The sequence below is a fragment of the Cervus elaphus genome, chromosome 12 (assembly GCF_910594005.1).
Source record: "Cervus elaphus chromosome 12, mCerEla1.1, whole genome shotgun sequence".
NCBI lineage: Eukaryota > Metazoa > Chordata > Mammalia > Artiodactyla > Cervidae > Cervus > Cervus elaphus.
In genome coordinates, this window is record NC_057826.1 from 26355383 (window position 1) to 26382704 (window position 27322).

Genomic DNA, 27322 nt, shown 5'->3' on the forward strand with positions numbered 1-27322 from the left:
GGCAACCCCAGCCAGCAGGGAGCGAGGGCTGAGGTTGAAGAGGGGCGCGCAAAGTCCGGTCCGCCGAGCGCCGCGACGCCTGGTGGGTATTAATCAGGAGAACCTCCAGGCCGCCGCCCTGCAGAGCCTCGGCGCCCTCACGCCGCCCGGGTGCGCTCGAGGCTGACCCGCGCCGCCGGGCCCCCTTCTAGAGCGGCCGCGGGGGCGGGGCCCGGCGGGGCGCGCGCCGGCGCGTGGAGGCCGGGGCGGGGGCGGAGCGCGCGCGGCGAGGGAGGGGCGAGCGGGGCGGGGGCGCGCGGCGGCCGCTGCGGCCTGTGGCGCCGTCACCCGGCAGAACCCAGCTGGTGGCGGGAGGCGCCGCTCGCCTTGCCGTTGCCGCTGCCGTAGGCGCGCGGAGACGGATCGGGGCTGCGCCAGGGGCCGGCCCACCCTCGCGCCGCCGTCCTTCGGCCCGCGGGCCGCGCCGTTCCGTTATCATGTCGTTGGGGCAGTGGCTGGCCCAGCTGGTAAGCAGTTTGCAGGACCCGCAGAAAGTGGCCCGTTTCCAGCAGCTGTGCGGGGTGGAAGCGCCGGCGAGCTGCACAGCCGCGGCCGCCGCCGACCAGAGGGAGGATGAGAAGGCGGAGGCGCACCTCGCCGGAGAATCCCGGCGCAGAGAGCGGCAGCCGGGGGCGGCCGGAGGCCCTCCGCCGCCCGGGAGCGACCGCAATCAGTGCCCGGCCAAGCTGGGCGGCGGCGGCGGCGGCGCCCCCAACGGCGTGCGGAACGGGCGGGCGACCGAGGTGGGCCCGGCCTCGCCGCGGCGCGCGGGGCTTTTGCGCCGCAACTCGCTGACGGGCGAGGAGGGCCAGTTGGCCCACGTGAGTAACTGGCCTCTCCACTACCTGTTCTGCTTCGGCACGGAGCTGGGCAACGAACTCTTTTACATTCTGTTCTTCCCCTTCTGGATCTGGAACCTGGACGCCCTGGTGGGCCGGAGGCTCGTGGTCATCTGGGTGCTGGTCATGTACCTGGGCCAGTGCACCAAGGACATCATCCGCTGGCCGCGGCCCGCCTCGCCACCCGTGGTCAAGTTGGAGGTTTTCTACAACTCTGAGTACAGCATGCCCTCCACCCATGCGATGTCCGGCACCGCCATCCCCGTCTCCATGATCCTCCTCACCTATGGCCGCTGGCAGGTAAGGGTCCCTGTCCTCGCCCCGCACAGCCTCCGAGCCCTTGTTGCCCTCCGCGGTCGTTTGATTTTGGCCATTCTCTTCCCAGACTTCTCTTCCCGCAGGTTTTCACAGCACCCACCCCCCTCCCCCGCCAAACAGGCCCTTTCTAGCTTAAATAATAATAATAATGAAACGGTGGGGAAAACCTAAGACTTAGACATCAAACTCCATTTTACTAGTAATGCTTTTCTTGGAACCTGAAGCAAATACCGTTCGTGGAGTAATACATTATCATCCGGCTTTAGTTGAGTTGATAAACTGTTTTTAATTCTTGTGATGCACAGACTATCATTATGATTAAGTATATCGTGCTTATAATTAATCATTGGGTGACTAAGATTCACCCGTTTTATACGGTGCCTTTCCCCAGACTGATTGCTGTTTCAGGCGTAGGTAAAAGTCATTGACTTTTGCTGGAGACAGTGTTTGTAAAATAAACATGGTCATTCAGGCAATGAAGTAATGAATTTTAAACGAAAGCCACCCTGTGGAAGTTAATGGAGCACCGCCTGAGTGCCCTTTTTGAGGGGTGTGGTTGCTAATTTGCTGATAGACACAATTTAATTAGCTTTTGGATCACTGATCTGTACTGAGTTGTTGAGCTACAGTATGTTGAATTAACTTTGCAAATACTTGGTTTTAGTTGGTCTTAAAAGTAGGGATCTTGGTCAGACCAGCGGGTTTGTAAAAATGGTAAATATGACTGCCTGACAGCCAGGGATGAGTGAGTTTTTAAACAATAAACTTTTATATTTTGCGTACTGCTTCTGGCCTCCCACTTTTCAGTTTTTCGTGGTCTGTATATGCAGATTTTAAAGCTAGTTCTTTTTTATATAGAAGCAAAATTTATTTTTAGACTGATGTCTGTTTTATCTGTCACTTTAAAATTCTTATGGAAGTTCAGTTGGTTTACAATGTTGTGTTAGTTATCTGTCTTTTAAATTGTAAGGAGGTTTGTTCGTTCTGCAGACCAGTCCCTTAATTTAAGAATAGAGTTAATAACTATGAAGAATCTAAGGTATCAGACTTCTTGATTTTTTTTTCCCCATCACAGCACAAAATTATCTTCTACTGTGAAATACACATCCTGTGTAAACTCTGTTATGGTAAAGTTACCTATCTCAGACTTAACTTCAATATAGATAAACCCTTGTCCTTATAGACACTTCTGGGCAGTGCATCTCTTACGGACCGTGGAAATGTGTAATGTGTGTAATAAGAATGGCAGCATTATGAGGGAAGAGTACCATGAACGTTTTTTCTTTTTCCCTATGCAACCTAAGGAGTTATGCAGTAATGTTCAGATTGTAAAGTAATGCTGCTTGTTTGCATAATAGGTAAATATCTCAAATGCACTTAATCTAAATACTTCAGAGTTTACTATTGTCATTGAGTTATGATATTTACTGGTTAGCTAATGATGTTTCTCTTATTTTTATGAGATTTTCAGGATTCCATAATGATAGAGCCTTTTATAACTCCTCATTGAGTAGCTATGTTGCAAGCAATTAATTTTTAGCAGTCCAGGTAAGAGAAAGTAGTTTTTTTCCTCTTCATTCATTGAGAGCACATGCTAACAGGAAGTCTGAAACACAGTACCACCGGATTGTTTATGGGATGCATCTATCAGTATTTTAACACTTCAGGGTTATTTGAATTACCAGAATATACTTAGAATATAGTTTTTCAACAACCTAGTATTTTTAATTCAAAGTTTGAGGGCTTTATATATCATGCAGTTTTAGAATTTGAGCTAGTCAGGACTTCAGACGTCTCCTGGTCTCAAAGTGTCATTTTACAGATGTCGAAATTGACCAGTTACAGTAGAATTAATCTTGTAAAATTTGTTTATTCTTTTACATATCCATTACAGGTTTGAATAAACTTCCAAAATTTGAGCAATTATTTGTCTTTGATTAGTTGTTTTGAAAAAAAGACTCCCCTACATGAAAGTTCTGTATTTATAAATGGCTATAATAATTCAGTACAAGGGGGGTTCAGGATGGGGAACACATGTAAATCCATGGCTGATTCATGTCAATGTATGGCAAAAACCACTACAATATTGTAAAGTAATTAGCCTCCAACTAATTAAAAAAAAAAAAACCCAAACAGCCTTTTAAATTTTTTACTTTTTTTTTTTTTAAACCTTGTTGTGAATTGAAAACAAAAGTACCTTGCTTTGCTGTAAGGTGTTTAGGTTCTCTTCTCTGCCAATTAGTATTGTAGTACTTAGGAGGCTTGTATTTCCAGAGTGAGCAATGAAAAAACGTATGTATTGCCAAGTGGGATAGAAATTAAACCATGAAAGCCTAGTGTTTTTCTGAGTAACAGCAGTTTTGACTGACAGTCGTTACCGTCTGCTTGTGCTCCGGCTGCTTGTTCAGGGCAGGTGTGTGTGTCTCTTACGTGCATAGGACGCTGAAACTGCTTTGGAAACTTGAGTTATCTCCCTTTGGTGGGACATCTGCTTCACTCCTCCCTTCATGCCACTTCATCTTCCTGCTTGAAATCTAGTCATGGTTCACGTACATGAAACCTTTTAAATGAAACCTTTGTGTTTCATATTCATGTGTTCTTAAAATAACAGTAAGCCAGAAAAATTATTAGGGGCTTGCATCAAGTGCAGTTCCTATAATTTACTCCCAGAGATTCTGATCCATTAAATAAGTAAGGGGTATTGCATTTTATTGAAATTCTCTAAATACTTTTGAGGAAAAAAAAATGTACGTTCTTAAGTCCCATCCAGTAAAATTAGTATATTTGATCCTTAGGCTGTATTTTATATTTCTCCAACATTGCTGTCACTGTTCCTTCGCAGTTCTTTTAAAGGTATGTTCATAACAAAAAGGGAAATTGAAACAGTATGGCTCCAAACAATTATTTGATATGCTGGAAGAGTTTTTTCCAGTAATGCAGGGTAGAAAGTGTTATGGTATTTCTCCAGGTACTAAATAGCTTGATCATATTATTTATCGGAATTTTTTGTAGCTGAATTGAGAAAAAGTAAGAAATAAGGAACATTAGATATTAAAAACATAGTCTTTTGAAGAATAATATAAAAAAGTAAAACATTCCTTTTATATTTATTCCTGCATGTTCTTTCCAGAAATAAAAAGTCTTAATTTTTAAATAATATGTCATGTAATCAGTTCAAATTTTATACTTAATAACATTAAACAATTTTTAGATGAGTTTCATTTTTTAAAAATTAGTGACATCACATGCTTTATAGCCTACCCATTCCCAACTAGTCCATATGCTTTCACTACTTTAAAAATTATTATTAAAATAACAGTTATATTATTATCTTTATTAATATTTATTAAGGCCTTACTATGGGTCAGACATTGTTTGAAATGTTTATTACCTCATTTAGTCTTCTCTTAAAACATGCCAATGTTTGGCCCTACTTGTTAATACAAGTTTACAGATTATGAAACTGAGATAGGAGAAGAATAACTTACTCAAAGTTACATAACTAGTGAGGTACAGGCTGACTGTAAACTTATAGACAGACTCTAGAGCTTCCAGAGAAAACTCTCTTCGCATCATGCTTTGTGAATTTTAAATTGACTTTTCAGTAATAAAATTTTTGAAATAGATATGTGTCCTTAAAATACAAAAACAGCTTTGATATGCCTTGAGATACAATACATGTACAATAGTCACAAATATTTCTTTTAAACATAAGTTGTTGACTGAAACTAAATGCTGATTTAATTATCCTTCCTTTCTTCTATTTTCCTAATATGAATTAAAAAAATTAAGCATAATGAAGGCTTTGGGAAAAAAATAAGATATTTATCATAATATAGTTTATTGTAGATAATAAAGGAAACTATTTGTGAGATCATGAAATGATAAAAGGCAAAGAAGTAAGAGTTAGAAGTGTTCGAAAAGTAGGTCACAGATGACAAAGACCAGAAAAGGCTTTAGGAGCCACGGGGAACTGACCATTATAGTAATTCTGGGAAGAAATACAGTTTATTAAAAAATGAAATTGGCTTGCTACTTTATTTCTTTTTAACTAGCTGATACTTGTGTTTGAAATGCACATTTTTCTGATTTTGTATATGCTTATTAATCTCAATTTTAAATTAATTTATTTGAATGGATAATTGTTGAAAATCCAATGTTTACATAAAAAATGTGAAGAGGAGAGTGGGGCTGGCCCCGTGGCTCAGCAGTAAAGAATTCATCTGCGATGCAGGAGATGCAGAAGACTTGGGTTCGATCTCTGTGTTGGAAGGATCCCCTGGAGGCGGGCCTGGCAACCCACTTCAGTATTCTTGCCTGGAGCATTCCATGGACTGAGGAGCCTGATGGACTTATACAGTCCATGGGGTCGCAGAAAGTTGGACACGACTTTAAGCTACTGAGCACATGAAGAGGAGAGTACAGTTTTCCTTTCTGTGGTCACAGCTAGGAGGCTCTCTTTTCCAGAAGGATTCATCGTTAGAAATTTCTTATTTAATCTTCTGGAGATAGTCTTTACTTTGGTAGTGGTATATTTATATAGTTTGTTCTTCCTACAGATGGCAACGTACTCTACTGTTCTGGACCTTGCTTTTTTCACTTAGAAATATATTGTGAAGGTTTTCCTCTTCTTTTACCCAGCAGTTAATAAATACTAATTTTGTGCTTGTGATTGTTTTAAATGCCTTGCATGACTTTCAATCCCCAGAAAATCCCATGAGTATTATCACTGGTTTGCAGAAGAAACTGAAGCAGAGAAGGTTAAGTAACTTGCCCAGAATGACTCTGCAGGTACCTAACAGAGCCTGGATTTCAGATTCAGGCAGTCTGGCTCTGAAGTGACCCCACACTGCTGTGTTATATACTGTGTCTCTCTATTAGTATTTTCTGTTGAGAGAGCTATCTAATTTTTGCACATGTGCGTGATGTTCCAGTACATTAACAGTATGATTTACTCAGAATTTGATTGTTCCATTACTGCCAATTCAAAGACATTCTCTATTCTTTTCCTACCAGATTGTTGGTATTTTACTAATTTTTAAAAACTATACATCTTTGGTTTTCTTTTTGTTTTTTTTTTCCAAGTCCTTGCTCTACCTTCAAATAATGTTATACCAGTTCAGGTACAGCAATAGCATGCTTTATTTTTCCCTTTTCCCTCCTTTGTATTATTGTTGTCATACATTTTACATCTATGTTATAATACTCAGAGTACATTGTTATTATTTTTGTAGAGTGTTCCAGGATTATTTCTAGAAATATTTTTTTCTCCCCTCTTCCCTAACATCCTCCCCTTCCGGAACTTGTCTCACATATGTTAGATTTGTTAAACACTGGTCATTTGTAGATCACTAGTGCTTTGATGATGATAATGACTGCAGTGCTTTTGCTCTGTTTTCTTCATTTTGGATAGTTTCTATTGCTATGACTTCAAATTCACTGGTCTTCTGCAGTGTCTAATTTTCTGGTAAACATTATACAGAATGGGATATGATTTTAGATACTCTAGACTTTTATATCTGGAAGTTCCTATTGGATCTTTGATCTAGTGTACAATTAAATTACTTGTCAGTTTACTTTTTTTAGGCTCGCTAGAGTGAATCTGGAATAACCATAGTCTAGAGCTAAGTTAGCCTGACTGACTTACAGTGATAACCTACTGAAGACTACTCAATTCCCTCAGCTCTCTGCCTGATGGGAAAGCAGTTGCAGGCCTGTGTGAGCTCTGGGAATTATGTGGTCTGCTACCACTTTCCAGTAGTTTCCCCCCAGCCTGGTGGACTTTTGTCCCATGTGTGCTCCAGGTAGGACACGGCCAGCAATTTGCAGAGACCCCTTCACCTCCATGGAGTTATTTCTCCACCCAGAGTCCTGTTTCCAGTACTCTCTTGAAAATTATTGCTGCTATGCCCCCTGGGAACTTCTGTTTCTCTCCCCATAGCTCAGTAAGACCGTTAGACTTTGTTTTGGTTCCTCTTCTCATGCTACAGCCTGGAAACTCCCTCTAGCAACCACCCAGGGCAATCAGAGGGCTCTTCGCATTTGTTTTCCCTTTTCTTATGAATCACAGTGCTGTGCTATTTGTTTTCCAATATCTGAAAACAGTTCTTTCATATAATTTGTCTAGGTTTTTGGTTGTTTCCAGTGCAACAGCTTTTCCTACAACAGTTAATTGTTTATGGGCAGAAACAGATATCTTCTTACCTCTACTGTTTTGTGGGTTTTCTTTAATGTATATAAAATACAACAGCTTCAGTTCAGTCACTCAGTCGTGTCCGATTCTTTGCGACCCCATGAACCACAGCACACCAGGCCTCCCTGTCCATCACCAACTCCCAGAGTTTGCCCAAACTCATGTCCGTTGAGTCGGTGATGCCATCCAACCATCTCATCTTCTGTCGTCCCCTTCTCCTCCTGCCCTCAATCTTTCCCAGCATCAGGATCTTTTCAAATGAGTCAGCTCTTTGCATCAGGTGGCCAAAGTACTGGAGTTTCAGCTTCAGCATCAGTCCTTCCAGTGAACACCCAGGACTGATCTCCTTTAGGATGGACTGGTTGGATCTCCTTGTAGTCCAAGGGACTCTCAAGAGTCATCTCCAACATAACAGCTTACTGAGATGTAATTCATGTACCATACAATTCACCCATTTAAAATATACAAGTCAGTGGCTTTCACCATATTCATAGCATTGTGCAACCATCGTCACAGTCAACTTTGGAACATTTTCATCATCCCCCAAAGAAATCCCATCCCCATAGTCATTGCTCCCTATTTTCCCCCAATCTCTTGACACCTCTAGACAATCACTAATCTACTCCATAGGTTTGCCTACTATTGTCATCTTGTATAAATGAGAGTATTCAGTATGTAGTCTGTTGCGAATAGCTTTTTTCACATGGCATAATGTATTAAGATTCATGCATTTTGTAGCATGTATCAGTACTTCAATTCCTTTTTATTGCTGAGTAATATGCCAGTGGTAAAGAATTCACCTGCCAGTGTAGGAGACACAGGAGACGTGAGTTTAATCCCTTGGTCAGGAAGATCCCCTGGAGGAGGAAGTAGCAGCCTACTCCAATATACTTGCCTGGAAAACTCCATGGACAGAGGAGCCTGGCAGGCTGCAGTCCATGGGGTCACGAAGAGTTGGACACATCTTAGTAGCTAAGCACGCATGCATGCAGGCCAATGGATATATATACTACTGTTTTATGTGTCTTTTCATCATGGACATTTGAGTTCACTTTTTGTGCTGTGGTGTGTGCTTACTTGCTCACTCATGTCCGACTCTTTGTGACCCTGTGGACTGTAGTCCGCCAGACTTCCCTGTCCATGGGGATTCTCCAGGCAAGAATACTGGAGTGTGCCATGCCCTCCTCCAGGGGATCTTCCCAACCCAGGGATCGAACCCAGGTCTCCTGCACTGCAGGTGGATGCTTTACAGCTGAGCTACCAGGGGTTCACTTTTTAGTTATTTTGAATAATGTTGCCTTGGATGTTTTTACATAAGTTTTTGTAGACATATTTTTTTGTTTGTTTTTTCTCTTGGGTTAGTTACTAGTTTTTGAAGTCTTTTATGTTATGGTGAAATTAGCCTTTTGAGTGTGGTGTGATTTGGAAATATGTTTTCCTAATTTATTACTTCTCTTCTGACTTTTTTTCCAAGCAGAATTTTTTTTTTAACGTATCAATTTTTATTTCATAGTTTTGGAGTTTTGTGTAATGTTAGGATGTCTTCCTACCATGGTTTCCTATAGTACTTTTATAGTTTCATTTTTTTATGCTTAAACCTTTGAATCCAATCTCTTGTTTTGAGGGAGGAATCCAATTTGATATTTCCTAATGGCACCATTTATTGAATAATCCATTTTTCCCTGTTAACTTGAACTGTCACTTTTATCATATCTTAAGTATAGGTATATATTTGGGGTCTATGCCCATACCTTGAGTTAGAGTTGGTATATCTGATATTGGGTGCAAATGTGTGTGCTTAGTCACTCAGTTGTGTCTGACTCTTTGTGGCCCCATGGACTGTAGCCCACCTTGCTCCTCTGTCCATGGGGATTCTCCAGGCAAGAATACTGGAGTGGGTTGCCCCGCCCTCCTCCAGGATATCCTCCCTACCCAGGGCTCAAACCCAGGTCTCCTGCATTGCAGGTATATTCTTTACTGTCTGAGCCACCAGAGAAGCCCAAGAATACTGGAGTGGGTAGTCTATCCCTTCTCCAGGGGATCTTCCTGACCCCAGAATCTAACCAGGGTCTCCTGCATTGCAGGTGGATTCTTTACCAGCTGAGCTACCAGGGAAGCCTGTGTTGCACACAACAGTATTGTGTACAAATACTATACTGTTATACTTATTATAGTTTTATAAATATTTTTTCAGTATTCTCATTGGGTTTTTTTGTTTATTTATTTATTTATCTTTAATTGAAGGATGATTGCTTTACAATACTGTGTTGGTTTCTGCCATACATCAGCATGAATCAGCCATAGGTATACCTATGTCCCGTCTTTCTCTTTTTTTAATTTAATTAATTTATTTTTGGATGTGCTGGGTCTTTGTTGTTGTGTGGGCTTTTCTCTGGTTGTGGCGAGTGGGGGCTGCTCTCTAGTTGCAGTGCACAGACTTATCGCCGCAGTGACCTTCCTTGTGGAGCGTGGGCTCTGGAGGTGCACGGGGGCTTAGTTGCTCCACAGCATGCGGAATCTTCCCCGATCAGGGATCAAACCCGTGTCTCCTGCACTGGCAGATAGATTCCTTACCACTGAGCCACCAGGGAAGCCTGCCCTTCTCTCTTGAACCTTCCTCCCACCCCATCCCACCCATCTAGGTTGTCACAAAGCCCTGGTTTGAGTTCCCTGAATCATACATTTACTGTTTTTATCTTTCCTCATGTACTTTAGATTTTGTCTAGTTCTAAAAGAAAAATCCTTTTGCAGTTCTTTGTATTGGAAAGATAAAGTTGTCATTTCTCATTTAAGTCTTTGATCCATCTTCAGTTGGTTTGTATGTGTTGTGGGGTATGGATCTGATATAATTTTTTATATAAACATTTAAGTGACCTTGCACCATTTTCGGATAGTTTATCGTTTCCCACTGTAGTAGTATTGTCTGTAACACCACTTACATTACATATCAAGTTCCCGTATTTTCAGGTCTAATTCTGGGTTCTCTGCTCTGTTGCACTGTTTGTCTAATCTCTGGTGATATCATTGCCTTAAATGCTATAGTTGCTTTAAAATAAGCCTTGGTATCCGTTTATGAAAGTTCTATGTCATACTCTTCAAGATTATGTTGGCTATTTTTGAATATTTCTTTTCAGTATACATTTTAGAATCACCTCTTTAATTTCCATGTAAAAGCCTGTCTGAACTTTTACTGAAATTGCAGTGAATTTATAAATTAATATGGAGAGCATCAATAGCCTTACAATATTGAATTTTCTTATGTTTGAATATGATAAATTTTACTTATTTAAATTCTTAAATGTATTTCAGTGAAGTTTTATAATTTTCTCCATATGGATCAACTATATTTTTTATTGGATTTATTTCTAGTTACTGTATTTCTTGTTACTGTTGTAAATGATATCTTGTTAAAATTCAAATATTCTAACTTTTTGCAGCTGTAGTATAGAAATGCCCTTGGCTTCTGTACATTGATCACACATAAACTTTGTTCAACTCTCCAATTAATTTAATAATTTGTATGATAGTCTCATATGTTTTCTATGGGGAAAATCATGTCAACTGAGAATAATGACAAATACATTTGTTCTGTTGTAATTACACATTTGTTTCTTCTGACTGACTAAAAAGCTTTAATCAAGGTAATGACATTCAATACCACAAATATAATCTCTTCACATTTTTAATAAGTACTAGGCAATAATATAAGCCCCTCCAGATATCAGAGTGAATAAAACAAATAAGTTCTGTTTGCTCAAGGAGATTAGATTGGTATTTTAGAAATATTCTTGAATCTGTAGTATGGGAAATGGAATGGAAAGAAGCAAGGCAGGAGGCAGGTAAGCCAGACCTAGTAAGAAGTTGCTCTGCTGGCCCAGGGGAGAGTTGTTGGGGAGCTACATCAGGAGACTGCCTCGTCAGCCTGCTGCCTGATTTTTTTATGACCTGTGAACTGTGAATGGCTTTCACAGTTTTAAATAAAGTCAAAAGAAGAAGAATATTTTATGACACATGTGAATTATATTATTCAAAATTTTAGTGGCTTATCCAGTAAAGCCTTATTGGACACAGGCACGTCAGTTCATCTGTATATTGTCCCTTGTGCTTTTGTGCTAGAACAGCATGGATGAGTAGTTGTGACATTGACTGTAGAGTCCACAGAGCCCAAGAGAGTTACTCTCTGGCTCTTTATACAAAAAGACTTCACTGGCCCCTGACCTCCATAGTGGCAGAAGAGAGAAATGTGTGAATTTGAGAGAGATTACAGATACAGCATTGGCAAGGCTTGGCGATTAACTGGATGTGTCTGTAAAGAGAAAAAATGGAGTAAAGGATTCTTCCCAGATTTCCAGATATTTGGAAAGACGAGAAATAGTAGTTTGATTTCTAGAAATAGAAAATATTGGAATCAGGTCAGCTTTAGGGAAAGGAGTAGGAGCATGGTTGTTTTAGATATGTTGAGTTGGAGGTGTCTGTAAGACAGCCATTTGTAAACATCTGGGAGGCAGCTGGGTACGTGAAAGAGACCTGGACAGGTTTGGTCATCAACATGAATTTGCAGAACACAGTGATGAGAGTGGATGATATTGCTCTGAGAGAGCACATAGAGTAAGAAGAACAGAGGGTCTAGTAGGAAAAAAAACTTTAAAGACATTAATATTTAAGGAGTGTATGGAGTGAAAGAAACCTGGAACAGAATCTGATAAGTAGCAGTTTGAGAGGTAAGAAGATATCTTAGGGGTTGTCTAACTAAGGCTGGGGGTGGGGAGGGGTGTACAGTGTTCTAGTAACCCATTAGAACTATCTTAAGCAAAAAAAAAAAAAAAAAGTTATTTGAGGACTAGAGGCGGGAACCTCATGGAAGTCAAGCATGAAGTGCTACAAGGTCTCCTGAGGGACTGGAGCTAAGCTCTGGAATACTATCAGAAGGAAGGGCATGCCATCCATCTTCGTTTCTCGAGGCGGCATGGCCTCTTAGTCCTACTGCTTTCTTCTCTATCTCTGCTTTGGCATGTATCTGTCAGCCTCATCCCTAATTCTACGTCATTTCTAAATTCAAACATGTAACAGAGACTGACTGACCTTCTCACTTTATTTCAAACTACTATTAGGAAAAAGAACCACATCAGCTTAGTTCAGCCAGTGGGTCTGCTTCTCTAGAGCCAGGTGTCAGATCTAGTAGCTGTGGTCCAGAGAACAGCATCACATAGTGTGAACATGTCTCCAGGGTGACATTGCTGGGTCTAAGTGGGGTGTTTCCAGAAGAGAGAAGTATAGACTGGACAATGTCATAAAAAGAATATACTATAAACTATAAGTTAAAGAAAAGGGGGTATTCTGGAGAAGAAAAGTAATTTGATATAAGTTGATATTATTAAAAGGATGACTACTGAACCTTATAGAAGATTTGGAGAATAGAACAGGACAAAGCTAGTATTAACTTTATTCCTTACAATTTTGAAACAATTGGGACCATGCTGTGTATGAACTTTATTCTTTATTTAATTAATGTGTAATGGTAAATTTTATGTGTCAACTTGGCTAGGTCACAGTACCCAGATTTTTGGTCAAACACTATTCTAGATGTCTCTGTGAGGATATTTTTAGATGACAGAGAAAGAAGGTGACAGACCATAAAGAAGGCTGAGTGCCGAAGAATTGATGCTTTCTAATTGTGATGCTGGAAAAAACTCTTGAGAGTCCCTTGGACTTCAAGGAGATCAAACCAAGTCAATCTTAAAGGAAGTCAACCCTGAATATTCACTGGAAGGACTGATGCTGAAGCTCCAATACTTGGCCACCTGATATGAAGAGCCACTAGATAACCTTCTGTAATGTAGGTGGGGCTTTATCCAATCAGTAGAAGACCTTTAGAGAAAAAAAGACTACCGTCCTCAAAAGAAAACATCAGTTCTTTGGTGTTCAGCCTTCTTTATGGTCCAACTCTCACATCTGTACATGATTACTGGAAAAATCATAGCTTTGACTATATGAACCTTTTGTCAGCAAAGTGATGTCTCTGCTTTTTGGTTTGTCATAGCTTTCCTTCCAAAGAGCAATTTTAATTTCATGACTGCAGTCACCATCTGCAGTGATTTTGGAGCCCAAGAAAAGAAAGTCTGTCACTGCCTCCCCTTGTACCGAAGAACTGATTCTTTCCAATTGTGGTGCTGAAGAAGACTCTTGATAGTGCCTTGGACTGCAAGGAGATCAAAACAGTCAATCATAAAGGAAGTCAACCCTGAGTATTCATTGGAAGGACTAGTGCTGAAGCTGAAGTACCAATACTTTGGCCACCTGATGCGAAGAGCTAACTTTTTGGAAGAGACCCTTATGCTGGGAAAGATTGAAGGCAGAAGGAGAAGGGGGTGGCAGAGGATTAGATGGTTAGATAGCATCGCTGACTCAATATATTGATGTGAATTTGAGCAAACTTCAGGAGTTAGTGGGGAACAGAGGAGCCTGGGTACTGCAGTTCATGAGGTTGCAAAGAACTGGAAATGACAGCAACTGAAGAACACAACATCCCTCAAGGAAGAGGGGATTCTGTCAACAGCCAGCCTTTGGATTTGAGCTAATCAGGTTCCCTGGGCCTCCACGCTGCATGCCTACCCTGCAGGTTTTGGATTTGCCAACCTCCGTAATGCTTAAAAAAACCCAACAATAAAGCCAATTCTTTACAATAGTAAATCTCAATGTGTATGTGTACATACGCATCCTGTTGGTTCTTTTTCTCTAAAGTGTTCTGACTAATACATTTTGTCATAAACTTTCAATCAGTAAAAGCTCCTAGAGAACATTATTAGTGAATGAAATATTTTCATATTCCTGAAGACTACTTTTGTATGATAGGGTTGCCGTTCCTGTTGATATAATTTACAAATGAGGAAACTGCATCACAAAGAGGCTATGAAACTTAGCCCATGGCCCCACACCTGAAGAAGTAAGCACCTTTCATGGGGTCTGTCTAGCTCCCAGCCCTCTAAAGGCTCCCTCACCTATAGGGCTCACGTATTTTCTCTACATGATGTTGCCCATCAGGAACTGAGAAGAGTACTATTTGGGCAGGATTCCCGAGAGAAGAAGCAGTAAATTCAGAAACCTTCATCCACCCTGTGGACTGAAGAAGAGAGAAAATGGTCTGCAGGAAAAGAATGAAGTGGATATGTAAAGAGAAGAGATGGCCCTGTGACTGTCCGGTTTATAATTCCAGTTTCTTCTTGAAACTTAGCCTCATTCTGCCCTAGTGTTCTAAATCTTTCTAATGTATTTATTTTTTTTCCCTCAAGATAATTAGATATATCTGTTATTTGCATTTTTAAGAGTCCTAAAAATGTATGTAGTAAGTCACTAGATCCGGGTCTGTGTAATTTTATTTGGCATTGCATGGAGCTTGTGGGATCTTAGTTCCCTAACCAGGGATTGAACTGGGCTCTCCGCAGTGAATGCACTGAGTTCTAACCACTGGAAAACCAGGGAATTCCCCAAAACTGATATTTTTAAACACTGTGGGCAATAAATACTGATTTATTCATTGTTGTGTGTTATATATAATTTTATGGTAAACATACTTATATATAATTTTTGCCCTCATTTCTAGTTTTTTAGTGAAAAGTTCTAGGAGAAAGGTTACTGATTCAATGTATATGAATATTTAGAGCTCTTTTATATATTGACAAAATGCTTTCCAGAAAGGTTGCCTCAATTTTTACCCCACTAGCAGTGTATGAGAACAATATCATATATGATATATGAGTATATCATTAATGTTTTATTCTTGTCCTCCATTGTTTACATAAATACTCTCCATTCCTTAAATTGAAAATATATAAATTTTTTGTTGCTTGCCTTTGTCCTATGTTTAAGTTACTTTAAAAACTTTTGAGTTCTACTAAAGACAGTTTTCATAACTGCTTTTTAATTGTATTAAAAAATAATTATATTGACTTACCAACTTCAGTGAATGGGAATGGGAATATCCTAATATAAAAAATAATTCTGGCTATGTGTGATAAATATTTAAGGAAAGCATATCAATAAGAGTAAAACCATTTGGTAGAATAACTGAAGGAAGTGTTTAGATAAGTGTTCCATGATAGGGTTTACAGTGAAAAGATTAGATAGTGTTATGAAATGAGAAACATCTAGGAGATCATGTAATCTGTTTTGAGTTTAGTAAATTCTTATTAATTTGAAAATTTGAAGGATTTGTAAATTTTTCCGTTACATTTTGTTGTTGCGGGTTTTCTTGGCTGTGCAGCTTGCAAGGGATCTTAGTTCCCTGATCAGGGATCAAACCCATACTCTCTGCTGTGAAAGCTTAAAGTCTTAACCCCTGAACTGCCAGGGAATTCCCTCTTTTCGTCTTTTTTGATAAGCTCTAAAACGTTCTTTTTTTTTTTTTTAATTGATGCTTTTGAACTGTGGTGTTGGAGAAGACTCTTGAGAGTCCCTTGGACTGCAGGGAGATCAAACCGGTCAATCCTAAAGGAAATCAGTCCTGAATATTCATTGGAAGGACTGATGCTGAAGATGAAACTCCAATACTTTGGCCATATGATGTGAAGAACTGACTCATTGGAAAGGACCCTGATGCTGGGAAAGATTGAAGGCAGGAGAAGAAGGGGACAACAGAGGATGAGATGGTTGGATGGCATCACTGACTTGATGGACATGAGTTCGAACAAGCTCCGGAGTTGGTGATGGACAGGGAAACCTGGCCTGCTGCAGTCCATGGGGTCGCAGAGAGTCGGACACAACTGAGCGACTGAACTAACATTCTTTTTAGAGGAAATACTTAGATTTAGCAGATATAGCTCAACATTCTCTAGGAAGAAAATGGAAACTAGGAACCCTTACCAAACTTGAAATTATAACCTATTTGTGTAGTGATAAAAGTATAAAGTAACATGGATGGTAAATTGCAAGAGGCATCAGAATAGGCTGCTAGAATGTAGTACTTAAATGTTATGTAGCATCCCTGGCTCTGTTTCTTGTTTTGTAAAGAGAGGGGAGTGAAATCAGTATAAGATATCCTTTCCACCTGTAATTAAGTGAAATTTAATTTTTCTCCATTCTAAGAAAAAACAAGTAAAATATATCCATGATATTTTTGATCCTGGTGATACAAGGAATTAAACAACATACTTTAGGGAATTCTCTGGAGTTCCAATAGTTAGGACTCCACACTTCCACTGCTGGGTACCAGGGTTCAATCCCTCTTTGGGAAGCTAAGACCCCACATGCTGAGCAGCCAAGAAATAAATAAAAGAGTTGCTGGATACATTAAAAAATAAAAAAATAGCACGCTTTATGCAGCACTGTATAGTGGTTAAGAGTTCAGACTTGGAAATCAGATTTCCAATGTTTGAATCTCACATCTGTAACTTAATACCTATTTGATTTGGGGCCTCTCTGTGAGGCGTTTCATTTAAATTAGAATACTTAACCCCTTAGGGTTGTTCTGATGATCAAATGAACTAATATTTGTAAAGAAAGTGAAGTCGCTCAGTCATGTCCGACTCTGCAATCCCATGGACTGTAGCCTACCAGGCTCCTCCCATCCATAAAGTTTTCCAGGCAAGAGTACTGGAATGGGTTGCATTTCCTTCTCCAGGGGATCTTCCCGACCCAGGAATTGAAACCGTGTCTTCTGCATTGCAGGCAGACACTTTACCATCTGAGCCACCAGGGAAGCAATATTTGTAAAGCTCTTTCAATAGTTCCTGGTACAGAGTTAATTGTATGTTAAATTATTTATTAATATCTAAGTAAAGAACAAACCCACACGCATTTCTTCTAACATATGCCTAGAATGGAATTTAGGGTATACATTAGGGTATAAAAAAATTAGGGTAGAAGAATATCCAGTTTGAGTTTTCTATTACGATGCCTTTTGCATTTTGAAAATTGCTATTGTTGTTCAGTCGCTCAGTAGTGTCTGACTCTGTGACCCCACGGACTGCAACATGCCAGGCTTCCCTGTCCTTCACCATCTCCTGGAGCTTGCTCAAACATATGTCACTTGAGTCATTGATGCCATCCAACCATCTCTTCCTCTGTCATCCCCTTCTCCTGTCCCGTTCTCTTCTTGCCTTTAGTCTTTCCTAGCGTCAGGGACTTTTCCAATGAGTCAGCTCTTCCCATCAGGTGGCCAAAGTGTTGGAGCTTCAGCTTCACATCAGTCCTTCCATTGAATATTCAGGATTGATTTCCTTTAGGATTGACTGGTTTGATCTCCTTGCAGTCCAAGAGACTCTCAAGAATCAAGAACACCACAGTTGAAAAGCATCAATTCTTCGGCGCTCAGCTTTCTTTATGGTCCACCTCTCACATCCATACATGACTACTGGAAAAACCATAGCTTTCACTAGACGGGATTTTGTTTCTTTTAATTTCATGGCTGTAGTCACCATCCATAGTGATTTTGGAGCCAAGAAAATAAAGTCTGTCACTGTTTCCATTGTTTCCCCATCTGTTTTCCATGAAATGATGGGACCGGATGCCATGATCTTCATTTTTTGAATGTTGAGTTTTAAGCCAGCTTTTTCATTCTCCTCTTTCACCTTCATCAAGAGGCTCTTTAGTTCTTCTTTGCTTTCTGCCATTAGGGTGGTGTCATCATTCATATCTGAGGTTACTGATATTTCTCCCAGCAATGTTGATTCCAGATTGTGTTTCATCCAGCCTGGCATTTCACATGATGTACTCTGTGTGTAAGTTAAATAAGCACAGTGACAGTAAACAGCCTTGACATACTCCTTTCCTAATTTTGAACCAGTCCATTGTTCTGTGTCCAGTTCTAACTGTTACTTCTTGACCTGCATACAGGTTTCTCAGGAGGCAGGAAAGGTGGTCTGGTATTCCCATCTCTTGAATTTTCCAGTTTGTTGTGATCCACATAGTCAAAGGCTTTAGTGTAGTTAATGAAGCAGATGTTTTTGTGGAATTTTCTTGCTTTTTCTATGATCCAACGGATATTGGCAATTTGGTCTCTGGTTCCTCTGCCTTTTCTAAATCCAGTTTGGACACCTGGAAGTTCTCAGTGAAAGTGAAGTCGCTCAGTCATGTCCGACTCTTTGCAACCCCATGGGCTGTAGCCTACTAGGCTCCTCTGTCCATGGAATTTTCCAGGCAAGAGTACTGGAGTGGGTTGCCATTTCCTTCTCCAGTAAATCTTCCCGACCCAGGGATTGAACCCGGGTCTCCCTCATTGCAGGCAGACACTTTACCCTCTGAGCCACCAGGGAAGTGTAACCTGGAAGTTCTCAGTACACGTACTTAAATTCCACTACTCCACTTACTCTCCCAAGTGCTGTTGTCATCCCAGACCAGATTTGTTCCCAACTGTGAAGATTTGAATTAGAAATTTAAAAAAAAAAAAAATCTCAACAGAATCTGTAGTATTAGAAGAAATTTAGGCAGTGGAGAAATTTTCTGGCACCTTGTAAGCAAATAGGCTATATTAGATGAAAACTTATTTGATAGGTTAAAATCAGAATGAATTAATGAATTGGAAACTGTCTGCAAAACTGGGCTTACTCTTTTTTTCTCTTTTGTTTCTACTCTGGTTTCTGCAGAGAGAATTAGTAATTTGTATTTCATCTTAACTATCTGTAAGACTGTGGTCTGCCTGTGATACATAGCCCTTGTTTTTTTTTCTTTTTTAATTTTTTTAATTTATTGCAGTATGATGACACATTTACAAGAGACTTGGAAAATATACCTCCACTATGTATAACAAGTTTTAAGTAGGTGAATTATTAGTTGGAGTTTCAATATCAAACTCTCAAAACTTAGTAGAATAAATAGACCGAAAAGTAGAAGGATATAGTAGACCTGAAAAGCCCTATGATCCAATCAGCATAATTAAGATTTATAGAATTCTCACATGACAGCAGAATACAAATTCTATTCAAGTTCCCATAGACTGTAAGCCAGATTTCACATTGTATTTAGTTGTATTGAGCTCCATGCAAGAAATTCTGATAAATTCTCTGTCATTTTTATTTTGTTACAAATATTTTCTAATTTTCCTTGTTATAGCTTCTTAGATACACCCATCATTTAAAAGACATTTAACTTCCAAATACATGGAGTTTTTAAAGTATCTTTGATAATAGTTTCTCTTTTTGATATTAATTTATTATTTAAATGCTTTCTTCTCTGCAGCCACCCTCTGAGTTTTTTCAGTCTTTTAACTTTATTGAGGCTTTCAGTGGCTACATCAAAGATCTCTCTTGGTAAATGTCACATTTCACTTGAAAATTCGTGGGTTTTTTCCAAGTATCCTACGATACTGATTTCTCCCATATTTCCACAGTGATCAGAGAACGGACTATGATTTTAATACCGTTAGACCATGAAATTTTTGCGCCTTGTTTCACGTCCCTGGATATATTCCAGCATCTCCTGGCTCATAGCCTGTGTATGCTCTGCCATACTGAGTTGCTTCAGTCATGTCTGACCATTTGTGACACTATGGACCGAAGCCCACGGGCTGCTCTGCCGATGGCATTCTCTGGGCAAGAATACTGGAGTGGATTGACATGCCCTCATCCAGGGGATCTTCCCAACCCGGGGATCTAACCCAGGTCTCCGCACTGCAGATGGATTCTTTACCAGCTGAGCCACAAGGAAAGCCCAAGAACACTGGAGTGGGTAGCCTATCCCTTCTCCAGGGGAACTTCTGACCCAGGGATGGAACCGGGATCTCCTGCACTGCAGACAGTATTCTTTACCTGCTGAGTTACCAGGAATGATTACCTTCATTAGTCTACCAGTGGAAAGTACCATGAAGGAAAACATGCTAATTTAATTACTTTTTTTTTATTATTTGTTTTTCTTTTTAGTATAGAAAATATAGTTTATAATGTGCTATTGAATGAAGAGGTTTTTATATTTCTATGCAACTTGAATTGCTTTGTATTAAAAAGTATATATTACTTTTAAAAGCCTAAGCTACAGAATCCTTATCTAATAATGTTTATTCTAAAACAAGTATTGGAAATTCCAATACTTTCCTGAGTTTAGTTAGTTAGTTCATTTCCTCAGTTTAGTTAGTTAGTTCAGTTCCTCAGTCATGTCTGACTCTTTGCGACCCCAAGGACTGCAGCAGGCCAGGCTTCCCTGTCCATCACCAACTCCCGAAACTTGCTCAAACTCATGTCCATTGAGTCGGTGATGCCATCCAACCATCTCATTCCCTGTCATCCTCGTCTCCTCCTGCCTTCAGTCTTTCCAAGCATTAGGGTCTTTTCCAGTGAGTCAGTTCTTCGCATCAGATGGCCAAACTATTGGAGCTTCATTTTCAGCATCAGTCCTTCCAATGAATATTCAGGACTGATTTCCTTTAGGATGGACTGGTTTGATCTCCTTGCAGTCCAGAGGACTCTCAAGAGTCTTCTTCAACACCACAGTTCAAAAGCATCAATTCTTCAGTGTTCAGCTTTCTTTATAGTCCACCTCTTACATCCATACATGACTACTGGAAAAACTATGGCTTTGACTAGATGGACCTTTGTTGGCAAAGTAATGTCTCTGCTTTTTAATGTGCTGTCTAGGTTGGTCATAGCTTTTCTTCCAAGGAGGAAGCGTCTTTTAATTTCATGGCTGCAGTCACCATCTGCAGTGATTTTGGAGCCCAAGAAAATAAAGTCTTTCACTGTTTCCCCATCTCTTTGCCATGATTAATGGGACCAGAAGCCATGATCTTCATTTTTTGAATGTTGAGTTTTAAGCCAGCTTTTTCACTCTCCTCTTTAACTTTCATCAAGATGATCTTCAGTTGTTTGCTTTCTGCCATAAGGCTGGTGTCACATGCATATCTGAGGTTATTGATATTTCTCCTGGCAGTCTTGATTCCAGCTTGTGCTTCATCCAGCCTGCTATTTCACATGATATACTCTGCATATTAGTTAAGTCAGCAGGGTGACAATATACAACCTTGACATACTCCTTTCCCTATTTGGAACCAGTAAACCAGTAAACCTAGGTTTACTTAACAGGATTTTCAGATTTCAGTTTATCATGGTGAATTCCAGAGATGCTCTCATTAGAAATAAAGTCTGACACAGCCCAGGTTTGAGGTCAGGAATTGAGTGATACCATGGCTTTTGACCCCAGGTTCAGTTCAGTTCAGTCTCTCAGTTGTATCCGACTCTTTGCGACCCCATGAATCGCAGCACGCCAGGCCTCCCTGTCCATCACCAACTCCCGGAGTTTACTCAAACTCATGTCCATCGAGTCGGTGACACCATCCAGCCATCTCATCCTCTGTCGTCCCCTTCTCCTCCTGCCCCCAATCCCTCCAAGCATCAGGGTCTTTTCCAATGAGTCAACTCTTCACATGAGGTGGCCAAAGTATTGGAGTTTCAGCTTCAGCATCAGTCCTTCCAATGAACACCCAGGACTGGATCTCTTTTAGGATGGACTGGTTGGATCTCCTTGCAGTCCAAGGGACTCTCAAGAGTCTTCTCCAACACCACAATACAGAAGCATCAATTCTTTGGCACTCCACTTTCTTCACAGTCCTACTCTCACATCCATACATGACCACTGGAAAAACCATAGCCTTAACTAGACGGACCTTTGTTGGCAAAGTAATGTCTCTGCTTTTTAATATGCTATCTAGGTTGGTCATAACTTTCCTTCCAAGGAGTAAGCGTCTTTTAATTTCATGGCTGCAGTCACCATCTGCAGTGATTTTGGAGCCCCCCAAAATAAAGTCAGCCACTGTTTCCACTGTTTCCCCATCTGTTTGCCTTGAAGTGATGGGACCAGATGCCATGATCTTAGTTTTCTGAATGTTGAGCTTGAAGCCAACTTTTTCACTCTCCTCTTTTACTTTCATCAAGAGGCATTTTAGTTCCTCTTTACTTTCTACCATAAAGATGGTGTCATCTGCATATCTGAGGTTGTTGATATTTCTCCCGGCAATCTTGATTCCAGCTTGTGCTTCTTCCAGCCCAGTGTTTCTCATGATGTACTCTGCATATAAGTTAAATAAGCAGGGTGACAACATACAGCCTTGACGTACTCCTTTTCCTATTTGAAACCAGTCTGTTGTTTCATGTCCAGTTCTAACTGTTGCTTCCTGACCTGCATACGGGTTTCTCAAGAGGCAGGTCAGGTGGTCTGGTATTCCCATCTCTTTCAGAATTTTCCACAGTTTATTGTGATCCACACAGTCAAAGGCTTTGGCAGAGTCAAGAAAGCAGAAATAGATGTTTTTCTGGAACTCTCTTGCTTTTTCAATGATCCAGTGGATGTTGGCAATTTGATCTCTGGTTCCTCTACCTTTTCTAAAACCAACTTGAACATCTGGAAGTTCACGGTTCACGTATTGCTGATGCCTGGCTTGGAGAATTTTGAGCATTACTTTACTAGTGTGTGAGATGAGTGCAATTGTGCGGTAGTTTGAGCATTTTTTGACATTGACTTTCCTTGGGATTGGAATGAAAACTGACCTTTTCCAGGCCTGTGGCCACTGCTGAGTTTTCCCAATTTGCTGGCATATTGAGTGCAGCACTTTCACCCCAGGTTATCTTGAATGAGATACTGTAAGTGGCTAAAGGCTTATGTTTACTTCATTCAGCAAGTATTTATTGACTGCCTATCATATATAGACACTAGACAATAGTGAAAATAAATACTATTATTTTAAGTACATATATAAGTATTTGTAGTATATGTGTATATATAGAATGTATACAGAATATATCTTAATGCATAAATGTAGACTGTGTCAAAGATAAGTGTTGTTCATTTCTTTTAGTAAAGTGTTGTAGGTATTTTATTCTTTTGGGTGCTATTATAAGTTGAATTATTTTCTTACTTTGCTTTCCAGACTACTTATCATTGATGTGTAGAAGTAAAACTCTTCTTTGTGCATTGATCTTGTTGTACCTGGCAACTTTGCTGAATTCATTTCTCAACTCCAGTAGTTTTTGTAGATTCTTTGAGATTTTCTGTTTTTAAGGTCCTGTCTTTGTGAGTAGAGATAGTTTTGAAGTGAAGTGAAGTCGCTCAGTTGTGTCTGACTGTTTGCAACCCCATGGACTATAGCATAGCACGTTCCTCCAGCCATGGGATTTTCCAGGCAAGAGGACTGGAGTGGGTTGCCATTTCCTTCTCCAGAGGATCTTCCCTATCCAGGAATTGAACCTGGTCTCCCACATTGTAGAGATAGTTTTACTTTTTCCTAATTTAGATATTTTAAAATTTCTTTTCCTTGCCTAACTGCTCTGGTTAGAACCTACAATACAATGTTAGATAGCAATGGTGAGAGGTAGACATCCTTGTCTTGTTCCTAATCTTAGCAGGCAAGCTGGGCGGGACCTTTCAGCCACTGAATGTAATAGCATCTGTGGATATTTCGTAAGTGTCCTATATCATGTTAAGGAAATTCCCTCCTGTTCCTAGTTTTTGAGATCTTTTATTGTGAGGGAGTGTTGAATTTTGTCAAATGCTTTTTCTGTATCCGTTGAGATGATCATGTGTTTATTTTGCTTTGTTTTTACTGTCTTCTATTAATGTGGTGTATGACACTGGTTTTTTTGTTGAACCGCCCTTGTATTTCTGAGATAAGTAACCATTTGATCATGGTGTGTAATACTTTTAATGTGCTGTTAGGTTTTGTTTGCTAATACTTTGTAGAAGATTTTTTGCTTTAGTATTCACAAGGGCTAGTGGTCTGTAGTTTTCTTGTGCTGTCGTTTCTGGTTTTGGTATCAGAGTAATACAGGCCTCATAGCATGTGAGGAAGTATTTATGCTTCTGTTTTTTTTAAGAACTTGAGAAATATTGACATTGAATCATCCTTAAATAAATGTTTGGTGGAATTCACCAGTGAAACTGTTTGGACTTAGGTTTTTCTTTGGAGGTTTTTGATTGCTGATTCAGTTTCTTTACTTGTTTAGATTGTATTTCTTCTTGAGTCAGTTTTGGTAATTTGTGTTTCTCTAGGAATTTGTGAATTTCATCTAGGTTATCTTAATTTGTTAGCATATTAATTGTTCATAGTTTTCTCTTATAATCCTTTCTATTGCTGTAAGATCAGTAGTAATGTTTCCACTTTGATTTCTGGTTTTAGTTATTTGCATCTTTTTTTTTTTTCCTGCCAGGCTGTAGTTTTACCAGTCTTATTCTTTTTAAAGAAACAACTTTCAGTTTTGTTGATTCTCTTGTTTTACTGCCCTGTATTTCATATTTTTCCACCCTTATCATTTTAGTACTTCCCTCCATTGCTCACTTTGCATTTAGTTAGCTCTTCTTTTTCTAGTCCTCACTGTAGAGTTGTGATTAGTTTCTTTTGTTTTCATGCAGGACTCCACTGCTGTACATTTCCCCCTGAGTGCTGCTTTCATTGTATTACATGATTTGTATTATCTTGTGTTTAGTTTCTATTTGTCCCTATTTTATAATTTCCCTGTGATTTCTTATTTGGCCTAGGGTTACTTAAGAGTAGTTTAGTTTCTTCATATAGTTGATCTTCATTATTCATGGATTGTTTGTAAACTTAGCCCATGCAGTAAAATTTGTTACCCAAGAGTCAGTACATTCAGACATGTGCAGAATGTGAAAAATTTGAGTCACCTGGCATACATGTTCCCAGGCGAGGATGAACAAGGCAACAGCCTGCTTTCTTGTTTCAGCTATTATTTACTGCAGACAGTCCTTTTTGCTCTGTTCAGTGCAGTGTTTTTCAAGTGTTTGTGCTTTTAATGATGGTTTTACTGTTTAAAGTCAAGTGAAAGTCACTCAGTCCTGTCCCACTTTTGCTATTCCATGGACTGTAGCCTGTGCATGGAATTCTCCAGGCTAGAATACTGGAGTGGGTAGCTGTTTCCTTCTCCAGGGGATCTTCCCATCCCAGGGATTGAACCCAGGTCTCCCGTACTGTAGGCAGATTCTTTACCAGTTGAGCCACCAGGGAATGGTCCCCAAACTACGGTGCTGTTTCAGTTCAGTTGCTCAGTCATGTCCGACTCTTTGCGACCCCATGGACTGCAGCAGGCCAGGCTTCCCTGCCCCATCACGAACTCCCGAAGATTGCTCAAACTCATGTCCATCAAGTTGGTGATGCCATCCAACTATCTCATCCTCTGTCGTCCTCTTCTCTTCCTGCCTTCAGTCTTTCCCAGCATCAGGGTCTTTTCCAGTGAGTCAGTTCTTCCCATCAGGTGGCCAAAGTAATGAAGTTTCAGCTTCAGCACCAGTTCTTCCAATGAATATTCAGGACTGATTTCCTTTAAGATTGACCGGTTTGATCTCCTTGCAGTCCAAGGGACTCGCAAGAGTCTTCTCCAACACCACAGTTCAAAAGCATCAATTCTTCAGTGCTCAGCTTTCTTTATAGTCCAACTCTCATATCCATACATGACTACTGGAAAAACCATAGCTTTCACTAGATGGAACTTTGTCGGCAAAGTTATGCCTTTGCTTTTTAATATGCTGTCTAGGTTGGTCATAGCTTTCCTTTCAACGAGCAAGTGTCTTTTAAAATTTCATGGCTGCAGTCACCATCTACAGTGATTTTGGAGCCCAAGAAAATGAAGTCTGTCACTGTTTCCATTGTTTCCCCATCTATTTGCCATGAAGTGATGGGACCAGATGCCCATAATCTTCATTTTTTGAATGTTGAATTTTAAACCAGCTTTTTCACTCTTCTCTTTCACTTTCATTAAGAGGCTCTTTAGTTCTTTGCTTTCTGCTATAAGGCTGGTGTCATCTGCATATCTGAGGTTATTGATATTTCTCCTGGCAGTCTTCATTCTAGCTTGTGCTTCATCCAGCCTGCCATTTCACATGATGTCCTCTGGATATAAGTTAAATAAGCAGGGTGAGAATATACAGCCTTGATGTACTCCTTTCCCAATTTATAACCAGTCTGTCGTTCCATGTCTAGTTCCAACCATTGCTTCTTGACCTGCATACAGATTTCTCAGGAGGGCAGGTAAGGTGATCTGGTATTCTGGTATAAAATGCTATTTAGTGTCCCTAAACACGAGAAGGCTGTGATCTACTTTACAAAGAAAATATATATGTGAGAGATAAGATTCATTAAGGCATCAGTTACAGTTCTTTTGGCTATGAGTTCAATGTTAATGTATCAATAATATAGGACATCCAGAAAAGAGAAGAGGAAATTTACCCATGTGTGTGTAAGGCCACTCTGGAAATGCAAAAGTAGTATTTGTAGTGTCTGATGAAGTTATGGAAAACATGGGAAAGTGGCTGAATTTGTGGATTCATGAGATGATAACCAGTTAAAAAAAAAAAAAAAAAAGAAACCATAGTGGACAGCATTGATGTGAGACTGAAAGCCAATGAAACCATGTTACACAGAGCAAGGAAAATATTCAATTCTTCTCTTATAGTGCTGACTGGCCTGCACATTTCAAAACACTACACAACATTAAAAATGTTAAACTTTCAGTAATCCTGAGTCAAGATCAAGAGGCTGTGGCCTGTTCTTTAAATTATCTGCCAAGTGTTAGGAAAGAGGCTATGTGGAAGAGTGGGTTTTCAATGCTGATGAGACTGGCTTGTAGAACTAGTTCTCCAATTCTGTTAGTGTTTGCTTCTGTTGTTTTGGGGCTTTGGTGCAAATATGTTTATAATTGTTATATCTTCTTAATGAGTTGATCCTTTTATCAGTGCATATTGTCCTTTGTCTCTGGTAACAATTTTGACTTGAAGTCTATCTTGTCTGATTTTAGTAGAGACACTTAGCTCTCCCTTTTGGATACTGTTTGTGTGAAATGTTTTTCCATTTTTTCACTTTGAACCTATTTGTGTCTCAGATCCAAAGTGAGTCTCTTAGGCCACACAGAGTTGGAGCAATGTTTCCTTATCTATCCTACCAATCTCTGCCTTTCATTGGAGAGTTTATACCATTTCTATCTAAAGGAATTACCTGTAAGAAGTGACT

General features: G+C 39.9%; 1 protein-coding gene across 1 annotated transcript in view; it reads left to right on the forward strand.

The window, feature by feature from the left end:
* Positions 1–284: 284 nt before the first annotated feature.
* SGPP1 (sphingosine-1-phosphate phosphatase 1) overlaps positions 285–27322 on the forward strand; it is a 42232-nt gene continuing 15194 nt past the window's right edge. Inside the window, exon 1 of the mRNA XM_043920500.1 lies at positions 285–1178. Coding sequence (XP_043776435.1) covers positions 477–1178 — 702 coding nt within the window. The 5' untranslated portion in view covers positions 285–476. The remainder of the gene's footprint in view (positions 1179–27322) is intronic.